Genomic DNA, 17,329 nt, shown 5'->3' with positions numbered 1-17,329 from the left:
TGTTCCATTGTTGAGAACAGATGAAAGTTGTGGGAAATAGGATAGCTAATGTTTGATAGCAAAACAATTAACATCTAATATCTCATCTGATCTTCACAGCACCCTGGCAGGTAGGTGCTATTATTATTCCCAGGTTAAAGAAAGGGAAATTGAGGCTGAAAGCAGTTAAGCACCCTGCCCAGGATTAGTTTACTAGTAATTGTCAGAGGCAGGATTTGAACTCAAGTCTTCCTGAATGCAAGCCCTCCCACTCTAACCTTTGCACAACTCTAAACTTTTGGAAAGCTGCTGATCTGCCATGGTGAAGGGAGTTTTCAGCCTGGAAAGTCTTGACAAGGATAAAGTCATAATTTTTCCATGTTTTGCCAACCCCTGCTCTGATTCATAGTCTTAGAGCTGGAGAGACCCTTTGAAATCTTGTAGTTTTTCCTTTTTGATTGGGAGGTGTGGAAACCAAAACCCAGGAAGGCCCCCTATCTATTTAGTGATAGCCAAATCATAAAACCCAAGCTTTAAGATTCATTGGCAATCTAATGCCAAGCTGTGATGGTTAAGATCACTGTAGCTTAAAGATTTCGGCACCAGTATCTGAGTTGCCTATTTAGATGAGCACAGCCAAACTAGATTTCACAAAATGCTGTTGATACATGTTTGGAAAGAATCACAGTCACCAAATGTGCACATCTTCAGAAAGATCATTATCCTGACTCCACCTTGTGGGGGAAAGGAGGGAATTTAATATCATCTTTCTAATACATAAACCTTGCAAAGAAAAGACAGAATAATGTCTCATTATGCAATGCTCACAAACCAAGCATTCTGGCTGTCCAATGGGATTGGCTAAATGAGTTTATTGTACTTAAAAAAATCAACTATGTAGATCTAAGAATCAAAAAGCAAAGCCCCACACAAATGGTTTTCAAAGTGTTTTCTCTCTTGTTTTTTGATCTCATCCACCAGCTCTCTTATAAAACATGTCTCTTAACACAAACTTTGAAATTCAATGTTACGAAGTAGATAAGAACAGTATTTTCCTTAGGGTCAGGGATGAGGGAAGCCATATCCTATGGAACCTTAGTTAGAAGAGCAGACCTTGGGTGTACATGAAGTACTATCTAGCTTCTAGATTCTATTCAAATCTGGTTTCAAGCAGTTACTAGCTATGTGACCCTGAGCAAGTCACTTCCCCTCTGTTTGCTTTAATCCACTGAAGAAAAATGGCAAACCATTCTAGGATTTTTGCCCAAAAAAATTCCATGGATAGAATGGTCCATGGGGTCATGAATAGTCAGACACAACTGAACTCCTGAACAATAGCATCAAACTTCTAGGATCATGAGTGGAAGAAAAAATTGCTGTTGGTTATAATTTCCTTCTTTCCAAATATATACCTAATCCCCTCCCTTTAATCTAAAAATGGAAAATTCAATCTATTCTTTGCCCTGGTTCTCACAAGAGTTAGGGGGAGTAGCTAACTGGTGCAGTGTATAGAATGTTAGGTTTGGATTCAGTCTTAGCTCAAATACTTGTTAGCTAGATGATCCTCAGCAAATCACTTAATTCCTTCAGCCTCAGTTTCCTTATCTGTCAATGAGGATTTTGAATCAAAAAGTTCCCTTCAAACTTCAAGTCTCTAATACTTTGAGTTATTGAAATACAGTTAAATTGCCCAGTCCCACTGGCAGAATTTAGATTTTCCAACAATTATCTCCCTTTTAATATTTTCTGTTTTCTATGCCATTGATGTACTGAGTCCCTCCAGACTGGGCTGGGGGCAGGGGGGATCTGGAGAAGAGACAATATAAAAAGACTCTTGAAAGCTCCTTTTGATCATTTGAAAAACTACCACCTAGAGAAAGAAGAATCATTTTTTTTCAGCTCCAGCCCCAGAAAACCCAACAAAGAATATTAATAAGAACTTTCAAAGAGACAGATTTAGGCTTGGAGTCAGGCAAAGATCGCTAACAATTGGCACCATCTCACCAGGAGCATGGACTTCCTACAGAGGTAGTGAACTCACCTCCCTGGAGATATTCCAGCCAAGGTTTAATGCTCCTTTGGGCTGGAACTGGAGCTAGATGGCCCTTCCAATTCAGAGATTCTCTGCTTCTCAGTTTGTCCTACACTTTCCAAGATTAGATCTCATTTATCAGCAGACATTGGTGAACAATCAGTTGTCTGTGGCACAATGGGGAGCAGAGGGCACAGGCTTCTATATGAACCACAAGGACATACTTAGCACCTGCTATAGAAATAAACCATCTAGATGGAGCCTCTATACAAAAAAAGTGATTGTGCTTGAAGACAGGAGTCCAGGGGCCCAGTCTCCATGGTGCCAATAATGTCATCATCATGATACTTGAGCTTCTTGGTGCAGTCTTCTATGGACTGGGGCATACATTCAATTCTTCCAAATGGTCAGATTCGACCATCACCATCCAATGAAAGGAAAAAAATCCAAAGCATATGTTTGTATCACTGAGAGCGGGGAGCGGTAAGCAGTTACCTGAGGGCTAACACTGTACCCCCCTCCAGCTTAGATTCCCCTCTCCTCACACAAGCAGGGAACAAAAGAAGGTAGGAAGGAAGGAGAGAAGGAAGGAAGGAAGGAAGGAAGGAAGGAAGGAAGGAAGGAAGGAAGGAAGGAAGGAAGGAAGGAGGGAAGGAGGGAAGGAGGGAGGGAAGGAAGGAAGGAAGGAAGGAGGGAAGGAGGGAAGGAGGGAAGGAAAGAAGAGGAGGAAAGGAATTAACATTTCTTCAACAGTTCTTGTTCACTTTCATTCATGTCTGACTCTTCAGACTCCATTTGGAGTTTTCTTGGCAAAGAGACTGGAGTAGTTTTCCACTTCCTTTTCCAACTCAGGGAGACTGAGGCAAATGGGGTTTAAGTGACTTGCCCAGGGCCCAGGTCTGGCCCTCTATGAATTATGTTGCCAATGAGTGGCCCAATTCAGCACCTACTCTAGGTGCTATTATACGATTATGATTATGACTATGATTCCCATTTGACAATTGAGGAAATCAAGGTAGAAAGTGGTGAAGCAACTTGCCTAGGGTCCTATACCTAAGTGTCTGAGACTGGATTTGAACTCCAGGTTGTGTTCAATCGATGATGATGCTCAATTGCCTTAGAAGATATGGATATAAATGATAAAAGAAGAGCAACTAGAATTTCATCTTCCTTGGCAATGGCCTGATAATTCTTCTGTTACATATGTTCACCTTTCTCTTAGAGCCTTTTCCAAAATATTTTAGATTCAAACCTTACCTCATACAACCTTGGGTCAATCTGTGCCTCATTGTTCTCATCTGTAACATGAGGAGGTTAGGTCAGATGGTCATTAAAGTCTATGATCCTATAATCTGCAATATGTGGACTCTCCCTGAGGTTGAAAATAAATGTACTGGAGTGGCTAGGTGGTGCAGTGGATAGAGCACCGGCCCTGAAGTCAGGAGTCCCTGAGTTCAAATCCGGCCTCAGACACTTAATAATTGCTTAGCTGTGTGGCCTTGGGCAAATCACTTAACCCCATTGCCTTGCAAAAAAGAAAAAGAAAATGAATGTATCTATGAGAAGCACAGTGCAGAATTGTTTGCTGTTTTTCCTTGAGTACTTTTGGGGAGGAGGGGGGGATATGGAAATCCACATCAAAAAATTGGAAGCAGTCTTCTAGATCCAAAGAAAATTTGTTGAACTGTGTTTTGGAGGTGCCTCATAGGGAAACACTGAAGAGAGAAAATTCTCTAGTTGACAGGAATGAAGAAAATCCTGAATGACTCCTCCATTGGTACATGGCAAGCATGTTGATATGATTCTGCAAGTCATTAGCCTTGCAACATCCCCTCTCACTTCCCAGGGAAATTTATAAAATGAGGGCCTTGAGGCAACAATTGTTCTCTGAAATTCCCTTAAATGTTGGAACCAGTGCTTGTGAACGTCCCAGAGGACTAGAACTCAGGATGGAGTGCACACAGCCTAGGAGAGGAGCGAGTGTTCGTGAAGCTGATCTGAAGGGGTCAGCTGGGCACCTTCACCAAGATATCCTGCAGGATGAGTCATGATTCCATCTAATAAAGCAGACTGTCATCACCAGTGATGCTCAGATGCCTAATGGCAAGGACAGGGGCAAGGGAGGCACTCCAAAACCAATCTTCTGGGCTTCCATAGAAATAGAGACTGCACTCTTCCATGTTCTTTCTAATGGCCCTTTGGGGAATCTTGTGGAGTCTAGTGCCAACTGTATTGATGCCATGTGCTTACCATCAGTATGGATGGAAGGAGACTCCAAACGTCATAGCTATCATTACATTAACTTTGTCAAACATTTGCCTGAAATCTCATTTTTAGGTTTCTTCAGATCAAGGTCCTTTCCTGGGATTCTTGGATCCCTTCCCACTGCAAAAGGGGCCAGATAGATTTCATGGGGCTCATGAGCTTGAGTTGGTAAAAAATAACATCCTCCTTTTCACCAAACTTTAGGGTTTCTTGTCAATCTTTAGTTTATATATTTCAAAACTGAATGGGTCTACAAGCTTCACAAGATTTCCAGAGTGGTCTTAAGTCACACACAAAAAGTTAAGAATTCCAGAAAGTTAAGGTATAATAGATTTGAATGGAACTGAGTGAAAATTTATTGACCCAATGGAGCTTGACTAAAAGAAACCAACTGTTCTATCTGAAGTGAAGGGATTGAAGAAACCCACCAGTCATTTTTTTTAGCCATAGCTTGCCTGAAAGACTTATATTTAAAGGATGAACAGAATATGCCAAAAAAATGTGATCTGTATATTGAAATTGTAAACAAAAATTCTAGATGTTTTTCTAAAAATTAAAATTTCTAAGTTTTTATGAATAATATTCAAAAGAAATTACACTACATATGTGCAGAATATGAATGCCTTTGGGGAAGAAGTATACACATACAATACTCATGTATATATACACATGTAATATGTAGTATAGACATGCATAATTTATGTATGTTGGACATTCTTTATCATATATGTTCTGTCTATTTAGTAGGATGTAAGTTTTTTGAAGTCAGGGGCATTCAATTTTTGTCCCCCACACCTTGCAAATAATCTGGCATATTGTGGTGCTTAGTATATACTTGGAATGATTGATTTAGCTTGAAGAGAATTCCAGCCAATGTTATGGCTCCATTGAAAATGCTGTTTGGTCTTTTTTTTTAAGTGTAAAGACATTTAGAATCAAAATTATTTCTTATATGTTTCCTTTCTTTAGTGTAAGGTTTATTTTTTTAATCCCCTTCTTGGTAATCTCTGTGTAGAGCATATATGATTTACAAAAAGAAAGGGATGTTTGGGAAGAAGAGTCTTCCTGACTCCAGGCCCAGTGCTCTATCCATTGCAGCCCCCTAACTGCTCCAGAGATACGATACTTACACACAAGCAAGCATTGTCATATAGCCTTTCAGTTAATAAATATACATTAAGTGACTACTCTGATCCCAGGACCATGCTCGACACTAGAGATACCCATTTAAAGAATCAGGTAATCTCTATTTTATTATGCAAAATAAATATAAAAGTAACAAATACAAACATACAAGGTAGTTTGTAAAGGAAGGCACCAGGATCAACTCTGAATCCCAGCTCTGCCGGTCTCTTTTTGAGTGACATAGAGTAAGACACTCCACCTGCCTGTCCCTCAGTTTCCCTAAAAGGGAAGAACCAGATGAGCTCAAAAGTTCCTTCTTGCTCTAAACCTTTGGTTCAAAATAACCTACATTAAGTATGCTATTAGAGAAAAACAAACAGAGCTCTGAGTGAGTTGGGGAAGAGGCCATTGCTGACTCAAGACACCTGAGAAAATGCCCTGGAGGAAGCAGCATTTGGGGCAGAATTCCACAGGCAGCAGTGGGGAGGAGAGAGCCCACCATGAATCGATGCTAGGGTAGCATCCACGGTCCTGGCTTAGTCATTTACTAACCAGAACTTGAGATGGCAGTTTCTGTAAATGCTCAACTTGTCTGTGATTAACATAATAGCAAGAAATCTGCACAAAGAGAACTACACGGGCAACTGAGTAGGTTGTGTGGTGGGCTTGTGCCTCCGTTCTTTTTTCTAGTCCTACTCATTTCCTCCTCTTAGTCTTGTTTTGTTGACCAATAAGTGAGCCTTCTAAGCTTTGCTTTCATTGGCTGTTTAATAGTACGGCATGGGGAGCAGCACCAAAGCCTCCTTCACCCCGTTTGTTGACCCCAGAGTGTACCAGACGTCCCCCACTGATGAGGATGAGGATGACGATGAGGAATCTTCTGCCACAGGTAAGCTGCGGCAGCACCGTGTCATTGGCCTGGGTTTGTTTTCTGTATCTATTCTCTATGTGATATAGAGAATGAAGGAGTCGATAATGTAAGACATTTTACTTGAACTAATACTTCAAAGGGAAGTTGTTTGGGTTTTGTTCTGTGTTTAGGGGTTACTAAAATCAATTCCTTATTTTCCCTTTTATCCTCATCTCTTCTGTTCTGTTTCTGTTTGGAGCCCAAGGGTATCCGGGGACACTAGAAAAGGCTGGTCCTCAGGGATTTCTGGACTTAAAGGAAGTGCCATACATTTCCCAAGAGCGATTTCTAGGTACAGTGCTATGCACGCAGTAGGCGCTCAATAAATGCTTGTCGAGTGGAATTGAATTGAATTGAACTGAGTTGAATTGAATTGAATTCTTAGGTGTATGTTGCCCACTGCAAGGGTCTGGCTAGTTTAGATAATCGTTCTTCCTAACTGGAAACTTAACAAAACTCCAAAACTCATCTGAGCTTTGTTAATCATCAAATTCAGCTAACTAAGACAGATTGGCCTGCTGATTTTTTAGTGGGTCCTTTAAAGTTGATCTCTTCTTTACTGATGGGGATGGGAAAACGCCAGAGTTAAAACCAAATGCCTAACTCGGTGATGTTAACACATAAGTAAACTTTGTGTTGTTAACACATAACTAAACTTCGCAATATTAACATATAACTAAACTTTGCAATGTTAACATATAACTAAACTTCCCAGACGGTCCATGTTGGCACGGTACACTGACCTCATAGTATACTGCTTCCATGATGGCTTATGACTGAGCTGCTGCTAAGACAAAAGAACAAACAATCTAAAATGTGTTGGACTCGAGATTCTTTGGTGTTTTCTCTTCCATGATGCACTCCAAGCCCATTTCAGAAAATAGTCTTGGTCATTTGTCATCTTCACATCCAATTAACTTTAGGTTTGAGTTTCTCATCCTTTTTTCTCTTTTCTTTGTCTCTTAAGCTCTATTTACCAGTGAGCTACTAAGACAAGAACAAGCCAAGCTCAATGAAGCCAGGAAGATTTCAGTGGTCAATGTGAACCCGACGAACATTCGGCCTCACAGCGACACGCCCGAGATTCGAAAATACAAAAAGCGTTTCAACTCTGAAATCCTCTGTGCTGCTCTGTGGGGTGAGTGATTTCTTTATTCTTCCTGTTTGAGGGTAAAAATTAAGCTTATCAAGTCTGTTAAAGATGATTCATGATGGCTATGGCTACTTTTACAAAGTAAGGATGGATTGAACCATTGGAATTTGGGGTGGGACTGATCCCTTGTGGGACCAAGGCCAGCCACCAGCAGACTGTGATTTGAGAAGGGGGAGAGAAGGTGCTCTCCACTCAAAAACATTTCCTGACCCAACATGCCTCAGCACCTAAATTCTCATAAATTAAAATGTAAATGTTACCTGAAAAAGGTGATGTATAAAATGAGGCACCTGTTAGTTGAAGAAAATAGAGGGTATAACTGGAGTTAGGAAAAATCTGAATTCCATTCTTGCCTCCAACGCAATGGGGTTAAGAGTGACTTGCCCAGGGTCATACAGCTAGGTAATTATTAAGTGTCTGAGTCCAGAGTTGAATTCAGGTCCTCCTGATTTCAGGGCCAGTGCTCTATCTACTGTGCTACTAGCCACCCCTGCCTCCAATTCTTAATAGTTGTATGATCCTGGGCATGATACATCAGGGAACCCTGTCACCCCAGTTTTCTCTTCTTTAAAATGGGGATGAAAATAATATCATCAAACTCCTAGGGTTGTTTTGAGGATAAAATACGATAATAGTCATAAAATCCTTTGTAGAATTTAAGCACTATGTTAATAGTACCTAGGATGAGGATAATGAGGATGATGAGGAAGGTAGAATTGTAAACCAGAGACACTGAGCTGTATTATGTTCCCAAAGTGTAATCTTATCTTCTACACATGGTTCACAGTACTTCAAAGACGTCTTGATCTAAAGCCCAGAAGGACCTCCGAGGTCACAGAGTCCAGATGTAGATGAGATATGTAAGACCTGGTGAAATTAAATGAAATCTGTCCTAAGTCTCATAGGTAGGATTTCAGCGAAGATCCTCTGACTCCAGAACCAGTAGTCTTTTCATTATTGTTGTTGTTAAGTCATTTCGGACCCCATTTGAGGTTTTCTTAGCAAATATACTGGAGTGGTTCATCATTTTCTTCTCCGACTCATTTTTTAAATGAGGAAATAAGACCAGAGTTTAGTGACTTGCCCAAAGTCTCACAGCTAGTAAGGGTCTGAGGGTGGAATTGAACTCATGAAACATGAATCTTTTGAACTCCAACCCTGGTGCTCTGTACCCAATGGTGTCCCCTAGTTGCTCCTCTTCTCATTTTACTATGCTATAAAAAGACATGGGAAGTGAAAGAACTCTTTCCATTCATTTATTGGGGAGGATGGAGAGTTTCTAGATGGGATAGAAGGAAAGGGAAGGACTAAAAAAATGAAAGAGGAGTATGGGAAAACAGATCTCTCTATAGAGATGGATGAATAGAATAATAACATATAGAAGGAGATAAACCTTTGCCACATAAGAATTCTTTAACCAGCATAATACACTGTTCAAGCAACATGGAACTATACCTGAGGAACACCTCAAGAAGTGCCAATACCCTGAACAGATCACAGAGGTAGATCACCAAGGTGCTGACCAGGGGGAGAAATCCACTTGTCCCATCTAAAGGAAAGAGGCAAAAACAGTGGTAGTTATTGAGGGATGGAAGTTACCACAACTAGACCTAACATGCCAGAATTCTTCAAACCTGCCCTATCTCCTGCCCACTTTTACTGAATCACACGGAAGCAAATTATATAACCAAATGAATCTCAAAATACATCCCTTTAATGATTTGGAAGGCCAGGATAGAATAGCAAAACACCAATAATAATATTTATCACACTTTCAGGCTTGCAAAATACTTCATATACATAAATTCATTTTGATCCTCTCAACAATGTAAAGGCTGTGATTGTACCCTTTTTACTGATGAGGAAATTGAGGCCACAGAAAATTAAGTGACCTACTCAGGGTCACACACATAGTAAATGTCTAAGGCAAAATTTGAACTCAATTCTTTCTGACTCCTAATCTACTTAACTGAAAACTAAGGATTTGGGAGCATATTTTCAGCTCTTCAGCTTGAAAGTTGCAGCTTTGGAAGAAAAAATAAGACATTAAAACAAATATTGAACCTCAAAAAAATGGAACTTGTGTTTGGGAACTAAGCTTACACCTTCAAAAGGATAATTTGCTAACAAAAAGTGGGGAACAGTGTAACAGTACACAAGATAGTCACTTAATTTTGAATGAATCAATGAATCAGGTAATCAATTTAATATGAAATTCTGAAGCAATATGTTTGACAGGGAACTTGACAAAACATAGGGACTTTAGCTTGAAGTTTGGAGGGGAGAAGCAAAATTCCTTATTAAAAATTTTGACCCAATTACTATTGAAGAGAACAAGTTAGATGTGGAAAGAAGAATGATAGTAGAAATGTCTCAGAAACAACAACAGTGATAGATGGCTTATATGAGATGGTGACTATGGACCTGCATGATGGAGGGGATTTATAATAATAATAAAGCAAAGTTTATTTTTATTTTAACAAAACAATGGTAAAAGCATAGGATTTGGGGTCCAAGGGTCTGAAACTTACTGTGTAATCTTGTGCAAGCACTCACCCTCCTGGGTCTCAGTTTCTTTACCTGTAAAAATAAGTGGTTTTTGACTATCTGGCCTCTGAAATCCTGTCTACCTCTAACTCTTTAATCCTTTGGTATCCTTTGAGGCAAGATGAAAAAATTCAGATTAGATTATAGTTAATTAAGTAGAGTTATATTTGAACAAGCAGCTATATCCAAATAACTTCATTCAATGAATTGATTTCATCTTGGATAGTCTAGTCCTGTTTGCCAGTTTTTATCAACCCCTTAGGGAAAAAATAGAAAAGATTCAGTATAAGAGGATAGAGGGCTGATTTCTAAGCCATAAAGATCTGAGTTCAAATTTCACCCATGACAGATTCTGGGTATATGACCTTGGACAAGTCTCTTAATATAAGTGATTTAGCTATCTCTCTCTAAGACTATAAAATGTGTAAGAGCAGCTGGCTGGCATTAGTAAAGGCATTCCCTGAGCCACTGAATTCACAGATCTGTTTCCTATTCAGATAAAAGCAATTTTATTGATTATCTTTGTGAATATCATAAAGCAGGGATATAGCTAATATACTGACCAACAATGAGGCTTCAAAAAATATAATAATAGACTAGAATGATGGTGCTAGACCAGGAAAGGCTTCTTATGTAAGGTGGAATTTTAGCTAAATCTTAAAGATCAGAAAAGCTAAGGGGAACAGACATTCCAGGTTGGGGGGATGGGGAAGGGGAAGGACAGCTATCAGAAAAGCAGAGAGATGGAAAGCTTCAAGAAGGCCAGCAGAACTAGATAAGAATGTACATAAAGTGTGTTGGAAGCCAAGAATGGGAGGAAATGACAAAATAATAAAGTTTTTACATGTCAGAAAGTTTTGTATTTTGATTTTGACTGTATTTGGAAACCACTGGTGCATCTTAAGTGGATTAGGAACTTGAGAAGGAGGTGGAAATGGGGTGACATGGACAATCCTCTATTTTAGAAAAATCACCTTTGCTACTGAGTGAAGGATGAATTAAAGAGGAGAGAGACCTGAGATTAGGAATCAGAAGGCTCTTGCATTAGGTCGAGTGAGATTGATGAGCACCTGAACAAAGTGGGGACTAAAAGAGGGAAGAGAAGGGGATTCTTTGAATGCAGAAGCAAGAAGACTTATCAACAGATTCTGTGGATGGGGTGTTGAGTATGTAAGTCAATATTTATTAAGCACCCACTGGGGTCAACCATTGGGAAACAAAGAAAGGCACAAAACAGATCCTAGTCTAAAAGAGTTAGCAGTCTAATGAAGGAACCAACATGCACAAATCTGAAGTTTGGAGGTGCTTTTTATTTTAAATTCACAGGTGTGAACCTCCTGGTGGGAACAGAAAATGGACTGATGCTCTTGGACCGAAGTGGGCAAGGGAAGGTCTACAGCTTGATTAACAGGAGGCGATTTCAGCAGATGGACGTGTTGGAGGGTCTTAATGTCCTTGTGACAATATCAGGTATGAGTGTGATGGCTGAGCACACAGGTCCACAAAGCCCAGATCTGTAGTTTTGTTTCTGAAGAAATCAGATAATTGTCCACAGCTAACATGTGGCTCAGAACCCTGCAGGATTGTGGACCCAGATAGAGCACCCAAGTTGTAACATTGGCACATCATTACCTAAAAAGAGAAATCTTCCTTCCTCTTTGAGCCCCATCATTGTGGGGTATGTTTGTCTCCCTTCTCAGCAGTGCATCTGAATCAGACATAAACTCAGCAACAATGGCAATATGTCTGTGGGTCTCTCCCACCCCTGCCAAGATGTACTGAGTATCTCATTAAGGTCTCTGAGCTGTAGCTCAGGGTGAATTACATCTAACACATGACACAGAAAATGAAAATATTGAGCTGAGGGGGCGAGGAAGCGGGGGGAAGAGAGAGCACTGTCCAAATATCTGCAGCCTTTTTCTCAGGAGCCATTCTGTGCCTGCACTGGTGCCATTTTGGCAAGGCATTCAACAATGCAGAAGCATTGTGTCTCCACCCATTGCACCTTTGGGTGAAGGTCATTTGCTCTGATGCTTTGTGCTTCCACAAAAGAAATTAAGAAAAGGAGGGAGACCATCAGAAAAGATCCCAGTACTGACAAACTGAAAAATTCATGCTAGAAATCCAATATTATCTCAAAGGGAAGATTCACTCTCGTTTACATTGTCTCGTGCCCCATCACTCTCATCTTTACCTCTTTATATGTGAATTGGTTTTTAAGAAGTATCTGTCCATCCTTAGACTTTCCTTGCTGCCCAACGATCTTTTGTGTGCATTCAGCCCCCTATCAGTAGGTATTTCACACTTGGATACACATGGGCTATATGAATTGTACTTGGAAACATGCCTAGATTCAGAAATTTCTTCGATTTTGGAAAAAATATTTGTATTAGCCAATGGTATTTTTGTTTTTTCCCCTTTTTGATGGAGTTCTCAGTGACTACTCATAATTTTTAAAGGGAGTAGAAATTACTTTAGGAATTAACTCAATCTAAGGAACTCTTAAACTGGAGTCTGATCTTGGGTTTTTTTTAAACATTTCAATAAGTGTAACTACATTTCTATATAATTGGTTTCTGTTGTAATGCCCTATATTTTATGCCAACATTTAAAAATATGACCTCTGTAAAGAGGTCCATAGTTGCTACCAGACTATCAAAGAGATCCATTGACAACCCAAGATGATGACGAATCCCTGGACTAAGCATCTTGGCCAGAGTTTTCAGTTCTTTAATTGCTGATGGGAGGCACTCATGGAATGGTAGAAAACTGGATTTGAACCCAGGAAGATCTGGGTTCAAGTCCTGCCCCTAATGTTATTGATTATGTGACTTTTGGAAAGACACTCAACCTCTCTGTGCTCTAGGGCAGTGGTGTCAACTGAATAGAAATGGGGGCCACCAAACCCTACATAAATAAGGATCCCTGCAGATGTTTATTCGCCATATATTAACATCATCTTTGTTCTTCAAAAATAATATCATAGCAGTATTCACATGCTTTTAGAAAAATTACATATTAACATCTTTATTCTTAGAAAACCACATATTAGTATGATCTATATTCCTAGAAATGTACATATTATCTATGTTCTTGGTGAGCCACATATTAACAGTATCTATGTTTTTAGAAAACCATATATTCACATCATCTTCATAGTTAATTAAACCACATATTAATAGTATCTATGCTCTTAGAAAACCACATAGTCACATCATCTTTGTAGTTAATTAAATGACATATTAATAGTATCTATGCTCTTAGAAAAGCACATATTAAGAGTATCTATGATCTTAGAAACCACATGTTAACATCATCTTTATAGTTAATAAACCACATATTAGTATAACCACATAATAGTATTAGTAAACCACATAACAGTATCTATACTCTTAGAAAACCACATATTAACAGTATCTATGCTCTTAGAAAATCACGTTAATATTATCAATGTTTGTAGAAAACCACATATTGACGGTATCGATGTTCTTAGAAAACTACATGTCTATGTTTTCCAATTAAATTTTAATGTGCTTCAGACTGAACTCAAGAGTGTTGCCTTCATATGTGGTACATTTGGCCCTTCTACTCTTGGCAACTCTGTAAGTTCCAGGAACAATACCAACCTATTTTAGTATCTGGACTTTTCTTATTCAGGAGTTTCCAATATTCAGGAAATTGCAAATCTAGTCCCTCCCCTTAGCTTTGATGACTCAGATTAATTCTTGGATTGGTGCCAAGTCTAGATTTTTGTCAACCAAAAAGATATGGTCAGCATCAATGTATGAAAGAGAACCCTATTGCATCATATGTTCATGGTCAATCTCCTTTTTGCTTGGATACTGCTCTCCATTTGGGGAGGGTTTGGAGAGGGATCATCTTATCTCTCTTTAAAAACTCAGAAAGTGAAAGAACTAGATGAAAACAGCTCAGAATTCTTGGATTGCACTTAACACAATCCTGCCACAGAAAAAAATATATGGAAGCTCTGTATGGATTTGTCCTTGCTGATAAGGAGCTGCATTTTCTCATTTTCTGGTCTCTAAAATAAGTCATAGTCCCTTAAAGAGGCTCTTAAGGCATGGATGTCCATTAGCTGTAGTTCCAATATGCAAGGATTTCATGTGCTCTGGTCTTTACATATATATTTCATCTCCTGAACACAAAGCCCTTTTGAAGTCTATAATCATAAAAAGGGTGATAGGATTTGGATTTAGAAGACACCTTGGAAATCTAAAATCTAGTCCATCCACCTCATTTGACAGAAGGCCGATCACACAGGCAGTAGTAGACACCTGAGGCAGCATTATAAGAATGATATAGAATCGTGAATCAGAAGACCTGAATTTTGAGGTTCTTCCCAGTTCTAGTTGTAAAATTTTCAGATTCTGGGATCTGAGTTTAGGTGCAATTTGATTTGTTCACTTCTCTGGGTCTTGGGTTTTCTTACCTAAATAATGGGCATAATAGGAAAGAATTTTATAATCACATAAAACCATTATATTTTCTAGATAGCTTTAAGCTATCAGTAGTACAAAAACAAATCTCCCTTAGCTTGAATTTCTGAAGATCTGGACAGTGTAGAGGAAAAGTCCAAACTCTCCTAAGTTTTCTTAGTTATAGGCTCATTGTGATCTAATATAGCCATTACTGCTGAGTATGTGTCTTGCAGAGCTGCGCTGTAGAGAAGGGAGACTCAGTTCCTTACCTCATGTGCTACTCAACATTTTCAAGCGGTTTACCCTTTAACCCAATAATATGCTGAGCCCAGTTATACTTCCGAGAACATATTCCCCCAAAGGACACTATGTCTTCTGTCCTCTGTCCTTTTCCATTTAGAGTACTCTCACCGTGCCACAAAGTGGTGGGATCGCTTTATTTTCCTGAAATTGGTTCCTTCCTGTTGTAGAACTGAATGGCTCCCATTTTCACCATTTTCAGTTCTATTTTTTTGTTAGTTACATAGAATCTTGATAAAAAATACACAAAACGCAAAGCTGGAGTCATCAGGTCTGTGCTTGTGTGGATCTAGAGAACTGAAGAGCTGGGCAAAATTTTCTCCAAAGCCACTGTTCCTCCCAACCTCCCCACCTCAGCCCCCCCCCCCCACATGACAATAGTACAAGGGTCCTAGCAAGGGGTCCTGGGATAGATTCAGGTCTATGAACTGGGATAGGGTTAAAAACTGCATCCTTGTTACGGTGTCTCCCTTGTGTATTGCTATGTTTACTTGATGCATTTAAAAATATGATTCTTAGAAGGGATCCATAGGCTTTCACCACAGAGGAGGTTCAGAATTCCTAATCTCACATGTCCTGATAGCTAAGTCTCCGTAATTTCAGTAATGGCTTCCTTTGAGCACTGAGGATAGCCAGTTCTGTCCAAGAAGCAGGAAAAACGAGTTCACTGAAAAGCAATGAATTCCTAAGATGATTGATCAGTTAAACATTCTGGGAAGATGTTTAGTTTTAACCATGACTACTCTGGGTGAAAACAACCTAATGATGAAATACTGTAATGCAGTGCCTCTGGTATTTTAAAAATGTGGATGGAAGTGTGTGTGGGGGGGGGGGGAGCCTTCCTGGGAATGCATGAAATTAAAACTCTTTTATTTCAATAGGCAAGAAGAATAAGCTACGAGTTTACTATCTATCTTGGTTAAGAAATCGAATTCTACACAATGATCCCGAAGTTGAAAAGAAGCAAGGTTGGATCACCGTGGGGGACTTGGAAGGCTGTATACATTACAAAGTTGGTAGGTCATAGTGTTCTATTTATGAAGTATGGCAGAATAGTTAGGACACTCAACTTGGAATCAGGAAGTCCTGGGTTCAAATCCTACCTTAGACACTGAGAAAGTCACTAATCACTTGCTATCTCAGTTTCCTCATTTGTAAAATGAGACTTATTGACCTCTAAGGGACTTTCTCACTTTTCATTGACGATCCTAGAAATTTGATCATTTAATCCCTGTTTTCTTGATCTCAAACATCAATTTAGGGTGTGTTCCAGTTTTCCCATGAGATAAACTTTGAGTCTTTTATGGGAGTCATACTGTGATGTCCCATCTGCATATGACTACCCCTAGGAAAAGACTTCAAGGACTGATGCAGGAATAGGCTGTGTGTCCAGATTAGCTAAATTCAAAGGAGTTCATTACACAACATTAGTCAACAGGAATTGAAAAGATTTTTACTGTAGTGACTCACAAAACCATCCACTAATAAATCAACAAGCAGCTCTCGTCTACAAGCATTCATCATGTGCCTATTTGTTATATGTGCCAGATGCTATGTTAGCGACTAGGGTGGAAAGACAAAAAAGTGAAACAGGCCTGGATCTCCAGGAGAGAAACTTGTGCTCATTTAAGAAGGTAGAAAATAAATGGACTGTATGCGTTTAAGAAGATGGAAAATTAATACATAATATGAAATTGGATTCTATTATGGGTCCATGCATAGGATTAAATAGCACTGCAGAAATCATGATTCTACAACAGGGGTTCTTGACTGGGTTCACAGACACCCAAGGATTTCACTGATGGATTTTAGGGAGTTTATGACCTTGGATGGGCTAAAAAAAGAATTGATCTTTATGTTCACTAACCTTTAACCAAAATTTAGCATTTCCTTCCTTTATTGAAAAGCATTCTTCTAAGAGTGTCCCTAGGCTTCCCCAAAATTCCACAGGCATCCATGACACAATCAGGGCTGCAGGACTCTGCCCAGGGCTGCATACAGTGAGGCCTTCTTATTGCATAGTGCCAACACAGAGTTTGCACTGCATCCCTTACTATACTTGTATAGCCCATATTAATCATTCCTTAGCTCAGCGTCTGGCTTCTCTCCACCATCTTGGCCAGAAGTCTCATTGATAAGTCCTTGATAACTCCTGGATGATTGACCAATTGATGCTTTCCTCATTTCCAAGCAAAGCAGTTCCATGATTTTTTTTTTTTTTGCCAGGGCAAATGGGGTTAAGTGGCTTGCCCAAGGCCACACGGCTAGGTAATTACTAAGTGTCTGAGACTGGATTTGAACCCAGGTACTCCTGACTCCAAGGCCGGTGCTTTATCCACTGTGCCACCTAGCCACCCCAGTGTGCCACCTAGCCACCCCAAGTTCCATGATTTTTAAATTTTTAAATTTCTTTTTAAAATTATTTTACCTTCAATTCATGGAACAAAACAAGCATTTCCATAACATCTTCTTGATTGCACTTGAAATTGCAAATGTACCATGTAGAATATATTCTTCCCTTCAAATATACAACAAAGCTATCATGTAAATTTTTGCACATTTTTTCTTTCCCCCCAATC

At 39.4% G+C, this 17,329-nt stretch overlaps 1 protein-coding gene across 5 annotated transcripts in view; it reads left to right on the top strand.

Annotated features, from left to right (window-relative positions):
• Positions 1-17,329, top strand: part of TNIK (TRAF2 and NCK interacting kinase) — a 397,128-nt gene that overhangs the window by 362,094 nt on the left and 17,705 nt on the right. For 3 of the 5 annotated variants that reach the window (XM_074190921.1, XM_074190920.1, XM_074190922.1), the window contains 4 exons: positions 6,176-6,290; positions 7,279-7,449; positions 11,338-11,481; positions 15,632-15,766. In XM_074190921.1, coding sequence (XP_074047022.1) covers positions 6,176-6,290; positions 7,279-7,449; positions 11,338-11,481; positions 15,632-15,766 — 565 coding nt within the window. Of the gene's footprint in view, positions 1-6,175; positions 6,291-6,510; positions 6,604-7,278; positions 7,450-11,337; positions 11,482-15,631; positions 15,767-17,329 lie in introns of all 5 variants that reach the window. The other 2 variants (XM_074190918.1, XM_074190919.1) reach the window with 1 other exon arrangement.

This window comes from Macrotis lagotis, chromosome 6 (assembly GCF_037893015.1).
Source record: "Macrotis lagotis isolate mMagLag1 chromosome 6, bilby.v1.9.chrom.fasta, whole genome shotgun sequence".
Classification (NCBI taxonomy): Eukaryota; Metazoa; Chordata; class Mammalia; order Peramelemorphia; family Peramelidae; genus Macrotis; species Macrotis lagotis.
The sequence above is the reverse complement of the archived record's forward strand: the minus strand, read 5'-3'. Positions and strand labels throughout refer to the sequence as shown.